The sequence below is a fragment of the Sylvia atricapilla genome, chromosome 22 (assembly GCF_009819655.1).
Source record: "Sylvia atricapilla isolate bSylAtr1 chromosome 22, bSylAtr1.pri, whole genome shotgun sequence".
Lineage (NCBI taxonomy): Eukaryota > Metazoa > Chordata > Aves > Passeriformes > Sylviidae > Sylvia > Sylvia atricapilla.
The window spans coordinates 7,228,576-7,247,961 of NC_089161.1; the positions used below are offsets into that span (position 1 = coordinate 7,228,576).

Genomic DNA, 19,386 nt, shown 5'->3' on the forward strand with positions numbered 1-19,386 from the left:
CAGATTGCGTTTGCTGGGCTGCGAAAGTGCTGGGGGGCTTGACGGGTGAAAAGGAGAACGGGAGGGCTCTGGAGGGTCCGCAAGGGGCTGTGCCTGTCCCCGGCATCGCGGCGGTGTTGGGGCTCCCTTGGTTGCACCCCGAGGCCTCCGGGGAGCGGATCTGTGGGCTGAGACCGCCACCTTCTGGGAAGCCACGGGCGGCTCCGCGGGTCACGGAGCCCCTCCGGGCCCCCGCCGTGGGGAAACTGACGCCGGGCTGGGAGTCACCCCCTCCCCCTCCGCCCTCGTCACCGCGCCGGGTTTATTGTAGGACCTACAGGAACGCCGCGCATCCCAGCAGGGATCTCTCGTGGGCTACTGCAGGAACCCGTGTGGGGAAACTGAGGCAGGGAGACCCCACTCATCTCCATCACCCCCACCCCAACCCCTCGCTGGTGCCGCTAGCACGGTTTTGTGAAAAAACGAGATTCAGGGGTTTTTTTGGTAGATTTTAAGAAATAGGTTTTAATAAAAGATAAGACAATTAGGAGATAAAAAAGCAAAGTACGGCCGGCCGGGTGACTTGGCACTCAGCCAAGTCCACAACCTGCTAATTCAGGGACTTTCTTTAAATACCCTTTCTATTGTATCAATCTGTTGAATATTCATATTTTTCCATAAACTAGTTTCCATATTCCAGGGACTGTTTTGCATGGCCCCTCCTTGGGTTTGCCTTTTTAGAGCTGTGTGTTTCTTGGCTGTGTCTTCATTATCACCTCCAGCTCGGGCCTTGGTCCGTGCTTTCTTCAGATGGGAGATGCTGACAGTTGGTGTATCAGTAGCAGAGTCTTCTTCACATGTTCACTGGATGTTATCCCAGCCAAACAGACAGTTTAAGCATACTATATCACTACTACCACTATGCCTTATTTTCTTTACTAACAGCAGAAATAAAAACCTGTATCCTTACCACAAAGTTATTAATCATATAGTACACATCTTGCGAAAAGCCAACTTTATAATAGGCATTTATAACAGTTTGGATGAAAATAAGGCAAAATCCAACAAAACGCACGTCTACCCCACCAAGAGGCAGCCCGAACTCCCACATGTGAAGTGGGGGAGGGTTGCTCAGCACTTACAGCCAAGCTTGGTGCGCCCCAGTCCTCCCAGTCTCCTCCCAGTATAACCCGGCAGAGGGCATCAGTAAGCCCAGTTTGCGGCCTTTTCTCCCCCCACCTCCCCCCCCCTTGCTGGCAGCAGGGGGAGGGTGGAGGAAGGGGAGGAGGAGGAGGAGGCGAAGCCCGGGTGCGGGGGGATTTAAGGGCTCGCGGTCCCCCCGGCCCGGCCTCCTCCCGCCGCCCAGAGGGACGTGGGTGTCGGGACCCAAGTTGGTGCGGGTCATTGTGACAGCCCCCATCCCCGGTAAGGACCCCCTCGGGCCCCGCTGGCCTCCCGGGGGAGGGAGGGTCTTCCAAGAGAGAAGGGTGAGAGGGCGTTCAGCGGAGGGGAGGTGCCATGGGGATGTGGGGGCGATGGGGACAGGAGAGTGTCATGGGGGCTCGGAGGTGCCGTGGGGACACGAGAGTGTGGTGGGGACGTGGGTGTGCAACAGGTAGACGAGCATGTGTTGGGGACACGGGGGTGTCATGGGGACATGGAATGTGATGGGGACGTGGATGAGCAACAACCACACAGGCATGCAATGGGGACACAGATGTGGTAGGGACACGGGTGTGCAAGAGGGACATAGACATGCAGTGGGGCCACGAGCATGTGGTGGGCACACAGACATGGGATGGGGACACAGACATGCAGCAAGGACATGGATGTGTGAGGGGACATGGTCATGGGTGTGTAACAGGGGTAGAGGTGTGTGATGGGGATGCATAATGGGAACAGGCTGGGGACCAGGGCAGGGGTGTGTGATGGATACATGGGAGTATATTAGGGACATGGGCATACATAGAGGACGTGGGTGTGTGGTGAGATCGCAGACGTGCAGTGGAGACATGGACATGGGATGGGAACACAGGCAGGACAGGAATGCATGATGGGGAAACGTGAGAGGTACACAAGCACATGATGGGGACATGGGCATGGGAGAAGAAGACACATGTGATGGGGACATGGCCATGTCATGGGGACTCCACTTCCCCCAGCTGGGGGTGGTGACAGTGAGGTGACGCCTCATGGGACTGATAGCCAGGGGAGGAGGTGAGGTGAGGCGGGTGGTAAATTGGCGTGTCCCCAGGGGGTCACATTGGTGACTGTGTAGGGAGAGGACATTTATTTCTGTCTCACTTGACTGACCCTGGGGCAAAGGTCTCAGTGAGGAAACTGAGGCACAAGTAGGTGCCACCCACCCCGCAGCTCTCTTCTGGCAGCACCCGCTCAGCACTACAGAATGAAGGCTCTGATCATCCTACTCCTTGCCCAGCTCTGCTCAGCATCATTGGTCCCAGGTAGGTGAGGTTTGGAGCAGCAGTGCCCCAGCAGTGGGTGCTGTTGGGTGCTATGAGCCTGGTTTCCCTGCAGAGAGGGAGAAGGACCCCGAGTACTGGCGGCGGCAGGCACAGGAGACCCTGCAGAACGCACTGCGGCTCCAGCACCTTAACAAGAATGTGGCCAAGAACCTCATCCTCTTCCTGGGGGACGGTGAGATGGGAGGGGAGCACCCACCCCGGGTGGAGGCAGCAGGGCTAGGGGGTACAGGGGGTTGACGAGGTGGGTGCAATAAAGTTGTTGCTGTGATAAACTGGGGCTTCAAACCATTGGGTGTTGTGGAAAAACAGGTGCTGTGGTGGGATAAACTGAGTGCTGGGATAAACTGGGCTTCCAGTAAGTTAGGTGCTGGGGTAAACTGGGTTTGCAAAAAGATCTGTGCTGGGGTAAACTGGGTGCCACAATGAACTGGATTTGCAAAAAAACGGGAGCTATGGTAAATTGAGTTTACAATAAACTGGGTGCTGGATAAACTGGATTTGCAAAAAATATTGGTTGCTGCAATCAGTTTGGTTTGCATTAAGTGGGGTGCCGGGGTAAACTGGGTGCTGGTATGAACTGGTTTTAGAGTAAGTTGAGTGTTATGATAAATTGGGTTTGCAATGAAACTGGGTGCCGGGGCAAACTGGGTTGCAATAAATTGAGTGCTGGCATAAACTGGATACTGCAATGAACTGGGATTGCAGTAAACTGGGTGCAGGGATAAACTGGATTGGTGAAGAATTGGATACTCAGGTAAATTGGTTTTGCCATTATTTGGGTGCTGGGATAAACTGGGACTACAATAAACTGGGTGCTGGTATAAATTTGGTTTGCAAAAAAGTTGAGTGCTGGGATAAACTGTGTGCTAGAATGAATTGGATTTGCAAAAGGTTGGGTGTTGCAGTGAACCGGGTTCTGTGATAAACTGGCTTTGCAATGAAAAGTGCCTGCTGGGATAAACTGGGAGGTGGGATAAACTGGCTGCACAATAAACAGGGCTTGCAAAAGTTTGGTTGCTCTGATAAACTGAACGGTGGGATAAACTGGATGATGGGCTAAAGTGCATCTGCAGTAACCTGAGATGAGCGGGGTTTGCATGGAGCGGGTTGTGTTGCCCCGGTGTCGCCGGGCTGTCCGTGCATGGCTGATGGTGTCCTGCAGGAATGGGCGTCTCCACGGTCACGGCCGCCCGCATCCTCAAAGGGCAGCTGCAGCACGGGCAGGGCGAGGAGAGCCTGCTGGAGATGGACAAGTTCCCCTTCGTGGCCCTGGCCAAGGTGAGCCCCTGGGGCGCCCATGGGGACACGGCACCCACCACAAGGTCACGGGCGGGCGGCATCGACCAAGCCGTAATTAGGTCAGGGGCGGGTGAAGGGAGCTGGCTCTGGTGCCTGCTGGCTGTGCCAGGGGCTGGCTGTGGGAACGGGGAAGGGGGGCAGGAGAAGCCTGCCAGCTGCGGGACGCCGTGGGACCCCCCTGCTTCTCCTGGGGTTGTTTTGCTGAACAAAACATTTTAAAATAATAATTCAATTTGAAGTCAGCAGCCTACTCCATTCACCCCATGGGGAAGCCAGTGGCAGTGCTTCTATCTTCCTGCCAAAAGATGGACTGAAAAAAGGCTAAAAGCAGCAAAATGCAGTAAGGGGAGGATGTGCCACCACAGTGGAGGGAGCAGGGGTAAAAATGGGAGGCAAAGGGACAAAGAAAGGGGGCACAGGTGGGATGGGGGTCTAGTACAGCCAAACAGCATTCGCAGAGTGGGAATGATGGTGGTGTCAATGGAGACAATGGTTGTGGTGATAACCATAGTGGTTTATCCATCTCCCACCCTCCAGACCTACAACACCAATGCCCAGGTGCCCGACAGCGCAGGCACAGCCACTGCCTACCTCTGCGGTGTCAAAGCCAATGAGGGGACACTGGGGGTCAGCGCCGGTGTCACCCGGGACCGCTGCAACACCACCAAGGGCCAGGAGGTGACCTCCATCCTCCACTGGGCCAAAGAGGCAGGTGAGGGACTGAGGGACTCCTGGGCAGGAGGGGGGTTTTGCATGTGTTCTCACTATTGTCCCCTGAACGATTGGTGATGCAGGCAAGGCTGTGGGCATCGTCACCACCACGCGTGTGACCCATGCCACGCCCAGCGCTGCCTATGCCCACTCTGCCAACCGTGACTGGTACTCAGATGGAGAGATGCCCCCGGATGCTCTGGAGGGTGGCTGCAAGGACATTGCCCGGCAGCTGGTGGAGAACATCCCTGAGATCGAGGTATGGATGAGGACACCAGGAATGTGTCCTAGAATCAGTGGGGATGGGACCAGGACAGCCTGGAGTGGGTGTTGGAGCCACCCTAGGGTGGGGACAGGGCCGTAGATAGATATGTGTGACCAGGACCACCAATGGTGGAAAAGCCAGGACACCCAGGAGATGTTGGGCTGGAACCACCAGTGGTTGAAGAGCCATAGCTCCCAGATGTTGGGCTGGGACCACCATGGACTGGAGGGTCAAGACTGTGAGTGGGTACAAGACAAGGACCACCCCTGCAAATGTGAGGCTGAGACCACCCGTGGGTGCAGGACAAGGATTGTGGGTAGGTATGGGGCCAGGGCCACCAATGGGTGCAGAGCTGGGACCCCAAAGCAATGGTGGACTGGGACCACCCATGGGTGCAGAACCAGGACCACCCAATAGTCATAGTGAGAACCCCCAATAGACGGGGAATCAGGACCACTGATGGATACAGAGTTGGGACTCTCATCAAATATGGGACCAGGACCACCATGTGTAGGTTACCAGCACTTTCAGGTGGACATGGGACCAGGACACTCAAACATAGGTCTGGGACCACAAGCTTGGTCTATAGGACCAAGCCCCAGACCCACAAACCCATCTTAGCCTCCTCCCTTCCCATACTTCCCAGACCCAAAATTATTCCTTTTTCAGTTCTGCTCCTTGCTGTGGATTTATGCAGAAATTCAGCACTGTAAATAAATCTTCTGTCCTTCAAAATAGCCCCAAAGCAAAACATCCCAGCCTGTTATTTAGCTCTCTAATAGCCTCTTTTGCTGGTTTTTTCCCTTTAATATAATTTTAACTCTGTCTCAGGCTGGAAATAATTACATAGTGGGGAATAGACTTTTTTTCCTTTTTTTTTTTTTTTTTTGTTAATAATATTGGCGTTAGCGTTTTGCAGCTTTATAATTCACCTTCTACACGGAGAAAGTGGGGGAAATACAAAAAAACATAAAATCTCTGCTAGGTTATAAATAACAGAGGCCAAATAAATCAGGCTCCAAAGCAAACAGGGAGAGCCGCGGGATGAGGCTCCATCCCAGTGGGTTCATGTTGGGATCCCAATGTGGAGCATCCTTCCCACAGATGAGGGTAAAAAAATATTCAAAAACCCAAATCCCTGCTGGATATGGTTATTTTTGTCCTGGGTTTTAATTAATAGGAAGAGATTCAGGGTTATTTTGAGTGAGGTGAAATTCCTCGGGTGTTTTTGCCCACACCACCAGGGCTCTCCTGGACATCCTGCTCCACCCCTTCAGGGTCTTCCCCCATTAAACCCCAGCTGGAGGGGGGAATTGAAATTAATTAAAAAATTTTTAAAACTACATTTCCTCTCCTCTTCTGTAGGTGATCCTGGGTGGAGGGCGGAAATATATGTACCCCAGAAATGTCAGTGATGTGGAATATCCCCACGAGGAGAAGCATCGGGGCACCCGCCTGGATGGCAGGGACCTCGTCCAGGCATGGCAGGAGGCCAAGCCCCGTGGCAAGGTGACAGGGACTCTCTGGGGGTGGGGGCACACAACCATCACCCCACTGTAACCCCACAGAGCCATTCCTGGGGCATGGAATATTTTGGGTGATGTCTGCAGGGATGGCAGAGGCAATGGAGAGGTAACAATGCCTGTCCTGTCCCCAGGTTGCTAAGTACGTGTGGCACCGGCGAGAGCTGCTGGCACTCAACCTCAGCCGTGTTGACTTCCTGCTGGGTGAGTCCCTGCACCCAAGGGTGCCCTGGCATCAGCTGGCTGCTTTAGGGGAACCCCTGGCCTGTCCTGGAGTGCTGGGGCAGCTGGCAATGGCCATTTATCTTCCCAAGGGTGCTGCTGCCTCCAAGGGGTGGTGGTACCCTCTCTAGACGATCCTGTTACCTCCCTGGGGGTGCTGGTACCCCAAAGGGATGCTGTTACACCCCCAAGGGTGGTGCTACTGCTGCCCCCAGGGATGCTGGTACTTCCCAAAGAGGCTGCAATTTCCCTGGATATGCTGGTGCCCCACCCAGGGGGTGCTGGTGTGCTCTCAAGGATGTGCTGCCCACCAAGGACGATGTTACATCCCCCAAGGATGCTGCTACTCCCACCCTGGGACACATCTCCCTCCTAGGGATGCAGTTCTTTTGCCAGCAGTGAAATTCCTGTCCTATCTGGAATGTGGAATCCAGCCCTGCAGGAGGAAGGAAGGGCTGGGATTATCCCCTGGCTTCTATCTAATCTTCCTGCTTCTGATGGTGTCTGAAACATTTGAGTCAGCACGAGGAGCAGGATTTGGCTCCCCCGCTTCTTTCTTTTGGTGGAAAAAGGATGTCCCTAGCAGTGTCCCTGTCCCCAGGCCTCTTCGAGCCAGGGGACATGATATATGAGCTGGACAGGAACAACGAGACAGATCCATCCCTCAGCGAGATGGTGTCCGTGGCCATCAAGATGCTCCAGAAAAATCCCCGAGGATTCTTCCTCCTGGTTGAAGGTGGGAGGTTCATGGGGATGCAAAACTGGGGGATAAAAGGGGGCAATGAAGCCTCCAAAAAGGGAGGGATTTGTTAAAAGAGAGGTGTGAAAAGAGAATAAAATGGATGATAGGGATGCACAAAGGGGAGAAAAAAAGGGGATGATGGGGAATTGCAAACAGGGGAGGTACAAAAAGTGAGGACTGGAAGGTGCAAAAGGATGATAAAGGGGGTGATGGAAGAACAAAAACCGGGATTAGAGGTGATGGTGCGGAAAGGGAGGATAAGTGACAGATAAAGGGAATATGGGGGATGCAGAAGAAGGGTAACAGGGACAATGAAGGTGCAGAAAGGGAGGGATGAAAAGAGGTGAAGGTGGAATGCTAAAACAGATAAAGGGTAGGGGGGGAAAGAAAGGAGGAATAAAAGGGCTGATGGGGATGCAAAAGGGAGGATGTGGGATGCAAAAAGGGGGAGATAAATAGGGTGATGGGGGGGACAAAGAAAGGGAATCAAGGGGGGTGCAAGGCTGGGAAGAGGAGGACAATTCCAAGCGATGCTGGGTTCCGCAGGTGGCCGCATCGACCATGGGCACCACGAGGGGAAGGCAAAGCAGGCGCTGCACGAGGCAGTGGAGCTGGACAGGGCCATCGGGCTGGCCACACGCCTCACTTCCACCCAGGACACGCTCAGTGTCGTCACTGCCGACCACTCTCATGTCTTCACCTTTGGCGGCTACACCCCCCGTGGGAACCCCATCTTTGGTGAGCCCTGCCTGGCCACGGTGCTGGGACAGCTTGGGGACAGCTTGGGGATACCATGGGGGGATTCCATCCTGGTGACTATGCCACACCGCCAGGTCTGGCCCCGATGCAGAGCGATGTGGACCGCAAACCCTTCACCTCCATCCTCTACGGCAATGGCCCCGGCTATAAAATCGTGGCAGGCGAGCGAGAAAATGTCTCTGCCGTGGATTTTGGTGAGTATGTTTTGGGCCAAAACCCCTTCAAATCATCCCAGCTTGGCTAAAATGAGCTGGGTTCTTAAATGATTCTCACTTTTGCTGTTTTACCCCAGCACATGCTGACTACCAGGCGCAGTCAGCGGTGCCGCTGCGGCAGGAGACCCACGGCGGCGAGGACGTGGCTGTGTTCGCCCGCGGGCCCATGGCCCACCTGCTGCATGGGGTCCACGAGCAGAACTACATCCCCCATGCCATGGCTTACGCCGCCTGCATCGGCTCCAACCAGGGCCACTGCAACACCGCCGGCCGCCCTGCCACGCCCCTGCTCCTGCCCTTCCTCAGCCTCCTCCTCCTCCTCCTCTGCTAAAGTGCCTCTTGCAAATCACTGAGGGGGATTTATTTTTAATTCATCCCCTCTTTTTATATTTTTGTGGACAGCAGCACCCGGGAAAGAGGAGAGAGAGAGAACAGAGAGACTCAGCGGAGCTAAAGCAGCCACTGGCGGTTTGGTGCTTGGAGCTCCCTCTGTAAATACATGGCTCCTTCCCTGTAATTAGCAGCATTCCCCAGCCTATCCCAAACCCTCCGCAGGATTTGGGATGGCAGCCAGAGCCTCAGCGGATGAAACCCCCTCTTTGAGCAAAATGCAATGGGGCTGGGTCCCAAAATGCCTCTGCAGTCCCTTGGCTGAGGACTGACCCTGGTGCCCAGCTCGTCACATGTGTGGGGAGCCAGAGACCACACGAAGATGGGAAAAAAATTAACTCATCAGGTTAATTTGTCCCTAAACTCGGGTTTTGTTGTCTCCTCAGTGATTTATTTTGTTTTAAAATTCTTCGGGTTAAAGCAATTTGCTGCCCCAGGAGGCATTTGGGAGGGGTTGGGGCTGGGATTGTGGAAGGGGGTAAAGGCAGCAAAGTAGGATGTAAAGGGTGAGATGCCCTGGGACACACTCCCTTCATTAGGGTGAAGTGATTAGGGGGGTAATTAGTAGGTGGGGTCGCAAGGGGAAAGGGTTTGTGCACCTGGAAGGATGCTGGGAGCATGAGGGTTGGGCAGAGAGAGTGACCCTGGGTGTGCAAAGGGTGCTGGAGTGGGCAAATGTGCTTGTGCCAATGTCACTGTGCAAGTGGCTTGTGCCAGTGTCACTGTGCAACTTGAACATGCAAATGTCACTGTGCACTTGCAGACACTGCCTGAGCTGAGCAAAAGGTGCCATTGAGCATGCAAATGTCACCATGCATGTGCAGGTGTCGCAGATGTCAGGGTGCGTGGTGCCTTGCATGTGCAAATGTCACTGCTGGTGCATATGGCTCAGTGCACATGCAGATATTACTGTGCTCGAATTCCCCTCTTCATGTACAAAAGCCACTGTGCGTGTGTGACTGTCACTGTGAGGCACTGTGCACATCCATACAATGAAAATACACAGTGCAAACACGGGCAAAAGTCACTCTGCTTGGGCGAATTACCCCTGGCATTTGCAGACGTGCACACACGAAACCTCCGTGGTGCCCAATGAGTTTCTGTGCTTGTGCAAATGGCTGGGAAAACACTGCCCTGTTTCCCCCAAATCCCCCAGGTCCCTCCAAAACCCTCCTTAACACCCTCCCTCGTTGGTTTTTTGTTTTATTTTTGTTGTTCATTCACCAGTTTTATAATTAAAAAAATCCAGTTCCTCATTAAACAGGATCCTTTAAAGTGGGTGCAGGGAGTGACCCCGGCAGGGTTTGACTGGGGGAGCTCTGACCCCTTCCCCCCCTTTGCCCAGTGCCCTTTGCCCCCACTCCCCTGCATCCCTGGATCCTGACCGAGGCCTGCCTGCTGACACTTCCCAGAACTCAGGCAGCCCGGAGCTATGTTTAACCACTCCCGGGGTACTGCGTGGTTTTAGGGGGTTCAGGGGGGTGGCAACCACTTTCCCTTGGCCAGGGGGTTGGCAAGCTGCCAGTGGCCACTGGGGCCGTGGCCAAATGCCGCTCCTGACGCCAGGCTGACCAGCAGGGCCAAAAGAGGCATTTTTTTTTGGGGGGGTGGGGGGTGAGGGCATGGTCTGCCATATTTTGGAGTACAGACAGCACCCCAAAAATAGGGACTATCAAAGAAAGGCTTTGCTTGGCCCAGCTGATGTGAAAACCCAACTTTTGGCTAAATAACCCCCCCCAAATGAGTGTTTTTACAGCCTCCACTGATGTTTGGGGTTTTGGGGATCCCCTAGATATTGGAGACCCCCCTCCACTGATAGTGATAAATAAACCTTTATTTTATACAGGGCTCACGGGAAACACAAACAACAGTTTGGGAGGGTGTGAAAAAATATTCCTCTCCCTCCCCCCCAGTTCCAGCCTCCAGCTCATTTCAGAACTTTTTTCCTTTAAAATAAAGGGGGGGAGGGGGAACTCCACTTTGGGGTTACCCTGGATTTGAGTCCCCTCTTTTTTGGGGGAAGGGGATGATACTGGGGTACCCACTCTTCATTTTGGGGTCATGGCAGAGGGGGAGGCCCTTTGTGGTGCATCACCCCCCCACCCAAGGGGTTTTTGGGGTGACAGATTGTCTGGAGGGGGGCACATCCCAATTTTTTGGGAGGGTCCCCCCAAATCCTGCACTGGGGACGATGGCTTCAGCTCCTGGCATGGGGGTGGCACACAGAGAGGGCGAAGCAGTGACACCCCCGGGGGTGAGGGGGGGGTGACTATGAGCCCTGTGGGAGGGACATCAGTAGGAGCACCCCAGTGTGGGCACCCCAATATTGCTCTGGTGGAGTGGGGGGAAGAGCCTCACCGGATTATGGAGGGGCTGCTCCAGCTGGATTTTGATCTCAGGGCAGGGGGGGTCAGGTGGGCGATGGCCTGGGGAGAAGAGGGGGTTCATGAGCACCCCGAGGGGTCCCCCAGCCCCGCGGCACCCCGACCTGGCGGTGCTGGGCTACCTGGCGGGGTCCCGGGGGGCTCATCCAGCCAGGCGGTGTCAGTGAAGGCGTCCCGGTGGCTCCCCGCGGGTGAGCGGCTCTCCTGAGGGGGCGGGGGGGTCAGAGGGGCGTTGCCCAGGCTGCCCCCGCGGACCCCCGCCCAGACCCGCCAGCCGCAGCTCCCGTACCCCTCCCAGCTCGCCGGGCTCCTCCGCGGCGCTGCCGAAGCTGCTGGCGCTGGAGGAGGAGTGGGAGAAATCCAGCGGCTCCGGCTTCTCAGCCCTGCCAAGGACAGTCCCTAAGGCCACAACAGGCTGGCACCGTGCCTCGTGGCCACCACTGTGGCCAACTACGATGCTGTGCTGGCCCTGGGACACGCTGTCCCCACGCCACCCTGTCCAGGACACTGGATCCTCATGTCACCCTATCCCTGGCATGTCCCTGTCCCCATCCCATCCCTGGGAGGTCCCAGCCCCATGCAATCCTGTCCCCATGTCTGTCGTCATCATACAACCTGTGCCCATGCCATGTGTCCCTGTGCCACCCAACTTCATGCCAACCTGCATCCAAGCCACCCAAGTACCACCCCACAGCCCCCTCCCACCTTGTTCCTGGGACACACAGACCCGGTGCCACTCAGCTCCTGGGGGAAGCTGTCCCTGTGACACTGTCCCCCTGGTGTCTTGTCCTCATGTTGCCCTGTGCCAACCATCCTGGTGCTACCTTGTCCTCGTGTCATCCCATGCCTGTGCCACCCCACACCGAGGTTACCCTGACCCATTGCATTTCTTTGCTGTCCCATCCCTCCAGTCCCTGTGTCATCTTCACACTGCCCTGTCCCAGTGCCCATCTCTGTGCCACCCCATCCTAGTGCCACCGTGTTCTTGAGCTGCACCATCCCAGTGTCCTCCAGTCCCTGTGTCACCCTAATGTCACCCTGTACTCATGTCATCTTGTCTAGGAGTCATCCCATACCAGTACCACCCTGTCCCCTTGCCACACCATGCCTTCCAGTCCCCGTGTACTCCCACCCCAGTGCCAGGGCATTCCGGTGCCCTCCAATCCCCGTGTCCCCTATCCCGGTGCCAGCTGCGGGACCTGTCGGGGTTCCGGCGGCTCTCGGGGGAGCTGTGTGTGGAGCTGGAGCCTTCGGCGGCTGTGGGGCCGTCCCTGCGGGGAGGAGACGGCAGTGAGGACAGCGGGAGGTGACAAGCGGGAAGGGACAGCGATGGTGCCGGTACCGGCGCTCACCTGCCGGCCGGTGCCTCCTGGATGCTCTCGATGCCGATGGCGCTGGAGCGGCGGGAGCCAAGGGGGCCGGGCCGCCGCCGCGAGGGGCTCTTCCCGGGCACCAGCAGCGCCTGCGGGGAGACATTAACCGGGGGGGACACCAGGGCCCGGAGGGACACCGAGGGGGGGACAGGGAGATACCCACCTCTTCCACCGAGCCCAGCCCGATGGCGCTGCCGCGGCGTCCCCGGCGGCTCCCGGGCACCAGCAGCGACTGGGGACGGCAGCGCGTCACCGACCGGGGGCCAGGGGGAGGGGGGAACCGGGCACCGGGGGAGGAACCGGGCACCGGGGCAAGGCGGAGCCAAGGGCAGGGTGGGAGGGGCTTGCGGTAAGGGGCGGGGCTAACAGGCGGAAGCGACCGCGCCTTGGGCGGGGCTTGTGGCGATGAGGGGGCGTGTCCTCCCGGGGTGTGGTATGACGGGGAAGGGGCGGGGCTTGTGGCCCATGGGGGCGTGGCCTGGGCTGGGCGAGGCCTCAGCCACACGCACGCAGGGGGCAGGGCCAGGACCCGGGGGCGCGGCCAGAGCAAAGGGGCGCGGCGAGCAAAGAGGCGTGGTCAGTGGGGAGGGGGCGTGACTTGTGTGGGGCCTGACGGGCGGGCCCGGGGAGGGGCCGGCCCCGCAGGCCTCAAGGTGGGGCTGAGCCCCGCAGCGCTGCGTGCGGGGGTGAGGGGGCTGCGGACCCCCGCGCCCCACCTTAAAGGACTCGAAGAAGCCTGGGGCGCCGCCGTTGTCGGGGCGCTCGTCGTCGGGGCCGAGCCCCAGCATGGCTTGGCTGCGCGCCTGCAGCTCCTCGTGTAGGGTCTCCAGCAGCGCCGCCCGCGTCCGCTCCTGCGCACCAGCCCCGTGCTACTCCGCCCACACGAGACCGTCCAGCCCCGCGCCCCTCTCCGCGCCTGCCTCTGCGCCCACCCCCGCACGACTAATCCCCCTCTGCCGCCCCAAGCCAGCCCATCCCACACCACTCGGCTGCACCCACGAGAGACACCCGGCCCTCACCGCACAGCTGCCACCCACGTGAGACCGCCCCACGGTTCCCCCCACCGCGGGCGCCACCCACCTGCCCAGACGGGGATCCAGCCCCTGCCCACCCCCGAGCCGGCCCCACGGTGTATACCGGTCCCACCGTGGGCATGGCAGCCACGGCACCCACATCCACAGCCTCGTGTTGTGCCCCACGGCTTGCCCAGCCCTTCTGGGTGCCCCCCAGCACCCCGTGCCCATCCCGCACCCCGTGTCCGCACCTCCAGCTTGGCGAACTTCTCGGCCCGGTAACAGGCGTACTCGGCGTTGATGAGCTTCGTCAGCAGGAACTCCTGGAACTCGGGGCCCTGCGAGGTGGGAGCGGCCCTGAGTGGGTGCGTGGGTGGGTGCGTGGGTGGGTGTCACCAGGGACCCCCCAGCGGCACCCACAGGCGCTCACCTTCCTGAAGATGGCAGGGTCAGGCAGCGGCGGGCCGAAGAAGGGCACGTCATCACGGGCGGTGACAGAGACCTGTGGCAGGTGGGGGGGTGACGGGGCACCTTGTGGGCCCCCAAGGGAATGGGGACAATGAAGTACTGGGGGATACCTTGTAGAGGGTGCCCTGGGTGCTGCCCTGCTCCAGCTGCACCACCACGAAGGCGTGGAGGAAGTTGGAGGCGATCATGTCGGGGACAAATGGTGTATTCTCGTCCTGGAAGACGATGGCCACGATGTCGTTGCCGATGTGACGCTTCCGCTGCAGCTGTGGGTACAGGTGGGATGCAGAGGGACGCGAGGGGACATAGGGGATGGAGGGGGCCACAGCAGGACACAAGGGACAGGGGGGTCACACCAGGGGCATTAAAAGGGATGAAAACCCCTGTGCCTTATAGATGCACTCCAGCACCCATGGGTGCTCCACCAGCCCCTTGTGTCCCTTACCAGCCCTGTGCATCCCAAAGATGTTTCCCCACACCCATGAGTGCCCTGCCATATCCTGAGCCCCACAGATGGCCACCACCACCTATGGGTGATCCAGGAATCCCCTCCATTCCATGGGACATCCCCAAAGCCCAAACAGCCCTTCCATCTCATAGAAGTGCCCCAGGACTACCTCAAATCCCCTGCTCTCAAGCATCCAAATGTCCCCTCCTGTTCCCCCTTCTTTCACCCCCCAGTACCCATGGGTGCCCCAGGAGCCTCTGCCTGCCATAGATAGCCCCCAGCACCCATGGGTGCCTACCTGCTGGGCATCACCCTCGGTGTAGGGCAGTTTGGTGGAAACATGGAACATGATTTCCTTGTCACGGAAGTGGCAATAGACGGACTCACTGCCTGTCTGTCCATGGGTCACATCCAGCCCCCCTCGGAACCTGGGTGGGTGGGTGGGTGGGTGGGTGGGTGAGACAGGCACCCTGACCCTGTGGGTCCTTCCCCTGCATCCCTTCACACACCCCTTGAAGTCCCGCAGCTGCACCCGCTGACCCAGGATGTCGAGGAATTCGGCGAAGGCTGGGCTCTCCTCCGTGGTACCGAAAAGCTCCTCCTCGGAGGTCTGCAGTGGGGTGGGGATGGGTGCCAGCACTCACCCAGGGACTCCCCCCACCCCAACCCCCACCACATACCTGCCCCAGCTTTTGGTAGATGACCCCAAATTTGAAGTGGTTGCTGAGTACATGCTCGTCAAAGGCAAGGATGAGACGGGATGCCTGCAAGGTGGGGAGGGGTTAGAAGTTGGGGAGGGGCACCCATGGGTGCCCATGTGCCCCCTCCCTGCACCCCCTTCACCTTGGGATAGAGGACAGGGTAGAAGCGATCCACATTGACATCCTCGCACACCAGCTGTGGGAAGAAGGGGTGTTGCCATGGGGGGCCTGGGGCTGGGGGGCACCCATAGGTGCTGCTGGGAGATGGGATTGCACCCACCTTGGCCATCTGCACCACGTTGGGGAACTCAGCCAGGCAGGAGATGGGCACCACATCATGCAGGGTGCGGGCACGGGTGCTGCGGAGCAAGGAGGGGGTCAGGGGGTCCCCCCACCCCCAGACAGCTCCCATGGGTGCCTCCCACACCCCGCTCACCGCAGCAGCAGGTGGAGGTGCTCCTGCTCATCATACTTGAGGGAGAAGACGAGGTGTCCCAGTGCTGGATCCAGGGAGTAGTAGTTGAAGTGCTCCTGTGGGAAGGAGCCGAGCAGCCATGGCCAAGGGTGCTCATGCTGGGGGCACTCATGACATGGGACACCCAGATCCCTGAGCACCCACATCCATGGGACACTCATGTCCATCGGATACCCACACCCATAAGCACCCTTCCCCATGGAGCACCCATGTCTGAGCACCTGTACCCACAGGTACCACCTATGGGGCACCTACACTCAGTGAGCCACACAGCCCTTGGGGCATCCAGGTCCTGTGGACACACAAACTTATGGAGCCCCCATGTCTGTGCAAACCTGTAGAGAACTGATGTCCATGGGCACTCATGTCAGGGTGTCTCCTGCCCATGGCAACCCAACACCCACCTCCTTGACCACCCATCCCATGGAGCACCCATGTCCAGAAGCAGCCACGTATCAAAGCACTTGTGTTTATGAGGTCTCCACCTCCTTCCATTCCCATGGAGAACCCACCCCAAGCACACTTGTGATGGCGCAGCCAAGCCCAGGGATACCCGCAATCCCTGAGCACCCATGTCCATGACCCATAGGGCTCCCATATCCATGGATGCACAAACACACATCCATGAGTATCCGTGAACATGAGCACCCTTGCCACGGAGCTCCCGTACCCATGGCCACCACGCCCACATCCAAGAACACCCAAGCTTATGTGGTCTCCATGCTCCTGCCCATCCATACCCATGGGATATCCCTCCCACCACAGACCCCACACCTGCAGCACCCCAGGGCCTCACCTTGCCCAGGAAGTGCTTGCGGTAGATCTTGGCCGTGTGGTTGCCCTCCAGCTTTGCCCGGGTGCTGGGTGCCGGGGTGGGGGGCGAGTCAGGGGCCCCGCTCAGCTGGTGGTTGGTGCCCTCAATCCAGTAACCCCCGAACTGTGGCAGGAGGATGAGGGGGAACGGCCCCTCCCGGCCCAGCACCTGCACCCACAGCCATGGTGGGTGCTTTGGGCACCCACCCACCAACTCACTCACCCAGCCACTGGCCCTCACACCCCTCTCTGGAGAGGTGCTTTACCTCATGCACGCTGGGGTAGGGGATGTAGTCCTCCTCCGTCTGCAAGACAACGGGGTTGTTCGCCACACTGGCAGCCATGGGTGGTGGGATGGGTGATGCCCATGGTGGCACCCCAGGGTGCTGGTTGTGTGCCCCTCACCCCAACAGCACCTACCTTGAGTGGTGGGGGGATGGCATGGCGCTGCTGGGCCATCCTGCTGTCCTGGGGAGAGAAGGGCTGTGGGTGCCTATCTCCCTGCCTTGGGGTGGGCATCCTCGGCTGGGGGCATCCATGGGTGCTTACCTTGGGGTTGAGAGGTGCTGCTGGCTGGAGACACGTCTAGGTGGTGTGAGGAGGTCCAGGGGGACCCATGGCGTTTCCTGGGGGAGAGGAGAGCTCCCCCACAGCCCCTCTCCAGGATGCCCGGCCAGCAGCCTTACCCCGAAGCCAACTGATGGCAGCAAGCCAAATGCCACCCTGCCGCAGCCAGGAGCCAGCGGGGCGGGGCGGGGTCACTCCCTGGGGGCCGCTGAGACCCCCCCAAAACTCATCGCATCCCCACCCCCGCCCCGAAGGGCGCCCTCTGCCGGCGGGAGACGGCGGCGCGGGGCAGCACCACGGACAGAGCCGGGGCCCCTCAAAAGTGTCACCGACTCCGTGCCCTTGTCAACCACCCCGTGAGATGTGATCGTGCCCGCACCAGTGTCACCGACCCCGCGCCAGTGCCGCCCTCCCCATGAAAGTGTCACTGACCCGAGTTAGTGCCACCAACCCCGTGCCAGTGCCAACCCTCTTCATAAAACTGTCACTGACGCTGCACAGGCACTATCATTTTCACGCCAGTGCCACCGACCCCATGGCCGGGGTCTCTCCCCGTGTTAGAATGATCATTTTCGTGACAGTGTCACCAGCCCCGTGCAAATGTCGCTCTCCCCGTGGCAATGTGCCCATTCTCGTTCAAATGCCACCGTCCCCATCAAACACAGCCCTGATGCCCGGCCTTGTGCAAACACAATGACGTACAAGTGCATCCCTGGTGCAAAAGGGACCCTCGTGCAAATGTCACCGTCCCTGTGCAAACACGGCACTGGTGCAAATGAACCCCGTCCCTGTGCAAAGACAACCCCAGTGCAGGTGTGACCCATCCCTGTGCAAACACGGTGCTGGTGCAAACACAACGGCAGCCAAGCACAGCCCTGGTGCAGGTGTCACCCGTCCCCGTGCAAGTGCGACCTCGTGCCAATGCGACATTACCACCCATCCCCGTGCAAACACGACCCTTCCCCGTGCACCCCTTGGGCTGCAGCGTGACCCCGCCGGGCTGGGGCGACCCTGGGGGGAGTTCCCGTATCGCTTCCCGCAGCCCCCGGCATCCACGGGAGGCTGTCCCGGAAGGGTGGGGGGAGCACCGAGGAGGGCGGGGGGGAGATGTGCTAAATGTGGGCGCCAGGGAGGGGGAGGTTGAGTTGGGGGGACACGGGAGTCAGACTGGAAAGACTGGAACAAGGGGAGCAGAAGAGGGGGGCAGGTTTTGGGGTATCCGGGAGGGGCATATGTCTGGTGGGGGCAAGTTGTAGGGTGTAATTATGGAGGAGATATTTGGGGGGCACCGCTTGGGGGATCGATGGGGGACTCCCCCCCCCCCCCCCCTCTCCAACCCGGGTCTTTTACCCCAGGCCCGGAGCATTTTCCCTCCCATCGTCTCCCCCGGTACCGGCAGCAGTGAAGGTCACAGGCGGACGGAACCCCCGGTGCTGCGGCGGGGATGAGGGGACATCCTCAGACGGGAATCTCTGGGGGGACCGCGGTGCCCGGTCCCCGTAGGGCGGCACTTACCGGAGGCGGCGGGTCCGGGCGGTCCCGGAGCGGGGCCGGTACCGAGCGGAGCCGAGCGGGGCCCCGGCGCTCGCTGCCACCGCGCAGCGTCACGTGCGGTGGGGCGGGGCGGCCCCTACGGGGGCGGTGGGACCGGGCACCGGTACCAGCCACCGGGCACCGCACCACTGAATGGCCACGGGCACCGGGAAAAGAGATCCGGAACTGGGGATCCCCCTCTCCATCCCCGATGTCACCCCCCTGGACCGCCTGGGTGTCCCCTCCCTCCCCAGCGCCCAGGTCCCCGCAGAGCGGGGGACCCCCTCAAACGTCTCCCTGTCCCCCCGGGACCCATCCCCATCGCCCCGCGCGAGGTTGGTACCTGGGTACCGCTCTGCCCGTCACTCACATCTCCCCCCAAATTCGGCTTACGGGGTTCCCCCCCGCCCCGTCTCGCCCTGGGACCCAGAGCTGGCTCCCCTATTCCCCTCTTCTCACCACTGGCTCCCGGCAGACCCCGTTCATCCATAACCCCCATCCGTGGTACGCAAGGACCCCCATCTCCGTCCCTGCTGCCCAGGCCCCTCCTCCCATACCTCTCCATCCCTGATACGCCAGGAACCCCCTCATCCGTCATTCCTATTCCTGGTGCCCAGACTATCCCTCAGCATTAACCCCCCCCCTCCTCTCTCACCCCCAGGGTGGCCCCCATTCATACCTGGAACCCCCGCTCATAACCTCCTACACCCAGAGCCCCCAGCCCATTCCTCCCCCTCCCATCTCTAATACCCAGCCCCAGTACCCAGCCCCCCTCATCCCCCAAGAGCTCTCTCCTTCCCCTACCTTCAGCACTCATTTGCCTCCCCCGGCGCTCAGGGGGACACCCTGGCTCAGAGGACTGGCACTGGCACCCAAAAGGGCAGAGACCCACCCCCGGGGACACACCAGGTGGGGACAGGGGTGAATGTGACAGGACCAGGGCTCCATAAAACCTATTTCCTCCCTGTGCAAAGGAGGGGGGGATTCCTGCTCTAACAGGGTCCCTCTTGCTCCCACCGC

General features: G+C 59.2%; 2 protein-coding genes across 4 annotated transcripts; one reads left to right on the plus strand and one right to left on the minus strand.

Annotated features, from left to right (window-relative positions):
• The first annotated feature begins 1,264 nt into the window (after nt 1–1,264).
• Nucleotides 1,265–8,954, plus strand: ALPL (alkaline phosphatase, biomineralization associated). 3 transcript variants are annotated; one of them, XM_066334495.1, is made up of 12 exons: nt 1,265–1,404; nt 2,353–2,444; nt 2,518–2,637; nt 3,628–3,743; nt 4,302–4,476; nt 4,559–4,734; nt 6,106–6,249; nt 6,398–6,467; nt 7,087–7,221; nt 7,774–7,965; nt 8,061–8,180; nt 8,279–8,954. In XM_066334495.1, exons 2-12 carry the CDS (start codon nt 2,387–2,389, stop codon nt 8,530–8,532), a joined length of 1,560 nt encoding a protein of 519 aa, XP_066190592.1. In that variant the 5' UTR covers nt 1,265–1,404; nt 2,353–2,386; the 3' UTR covers nt 8,533–8,954. The 3 variants fall into 3 exon arrangements, with proteins under 3 accessions (XP_066190592.1, XP_066190594.1, XP_066190593.1); XM_066334497.1 differs by lacking the exon at nt 2,518–2,637; XM_066334496.1 differs by lacking the exon at nt 1,265–1,404 and having other exon boundaries at nt 2,328–2,444.
• Nucleotides 8,955–10,735: 1,781 nt separating this feature from the next.
• On the minus strand, nt 10,736–17,836 carry RAP1GAP (RAP1 GTPase activating protein). Its single transcript, XM_066334494.1, has 20 exons — nt 16,816–17,836; nt 16,687–16,734; nt 16,533–16,571; nt 16,250–16,435; nt 15,415–15,509; nt 15,259–15,337; nt 15,121–15,174; nt 14,958–15,041; nt 14,787–14,887; nt 14,576–14,705; nt 13,940–14,095; nt 13,792–13,863; nt 13,613–13,699; nt 13,065–13,199; nt 12,512–12,580; nt 12,328–12,437; nt 12,175–12,246; nt 11,265–11,358; nt 11,098–11,179; nt 10,736–11,017 (listed from the first exon to the last, which is right to left on the minus strand). The coding sequence occupies exons 2-20, from the start codon at nt 16,723–16,725 to the stop codon at nt 10,884–10,886; spliced, it is 1,818 nt and encodes a 605-aa protein (XP_066190591.1). The 5' UTR covers nt 16,726–16,734; nt 16,816–17,836; the 3' UTR covers nt 10,736–10,883.
• Nucleotides 17,837–19,386: the final 1,550 nt, after the last annotated feature.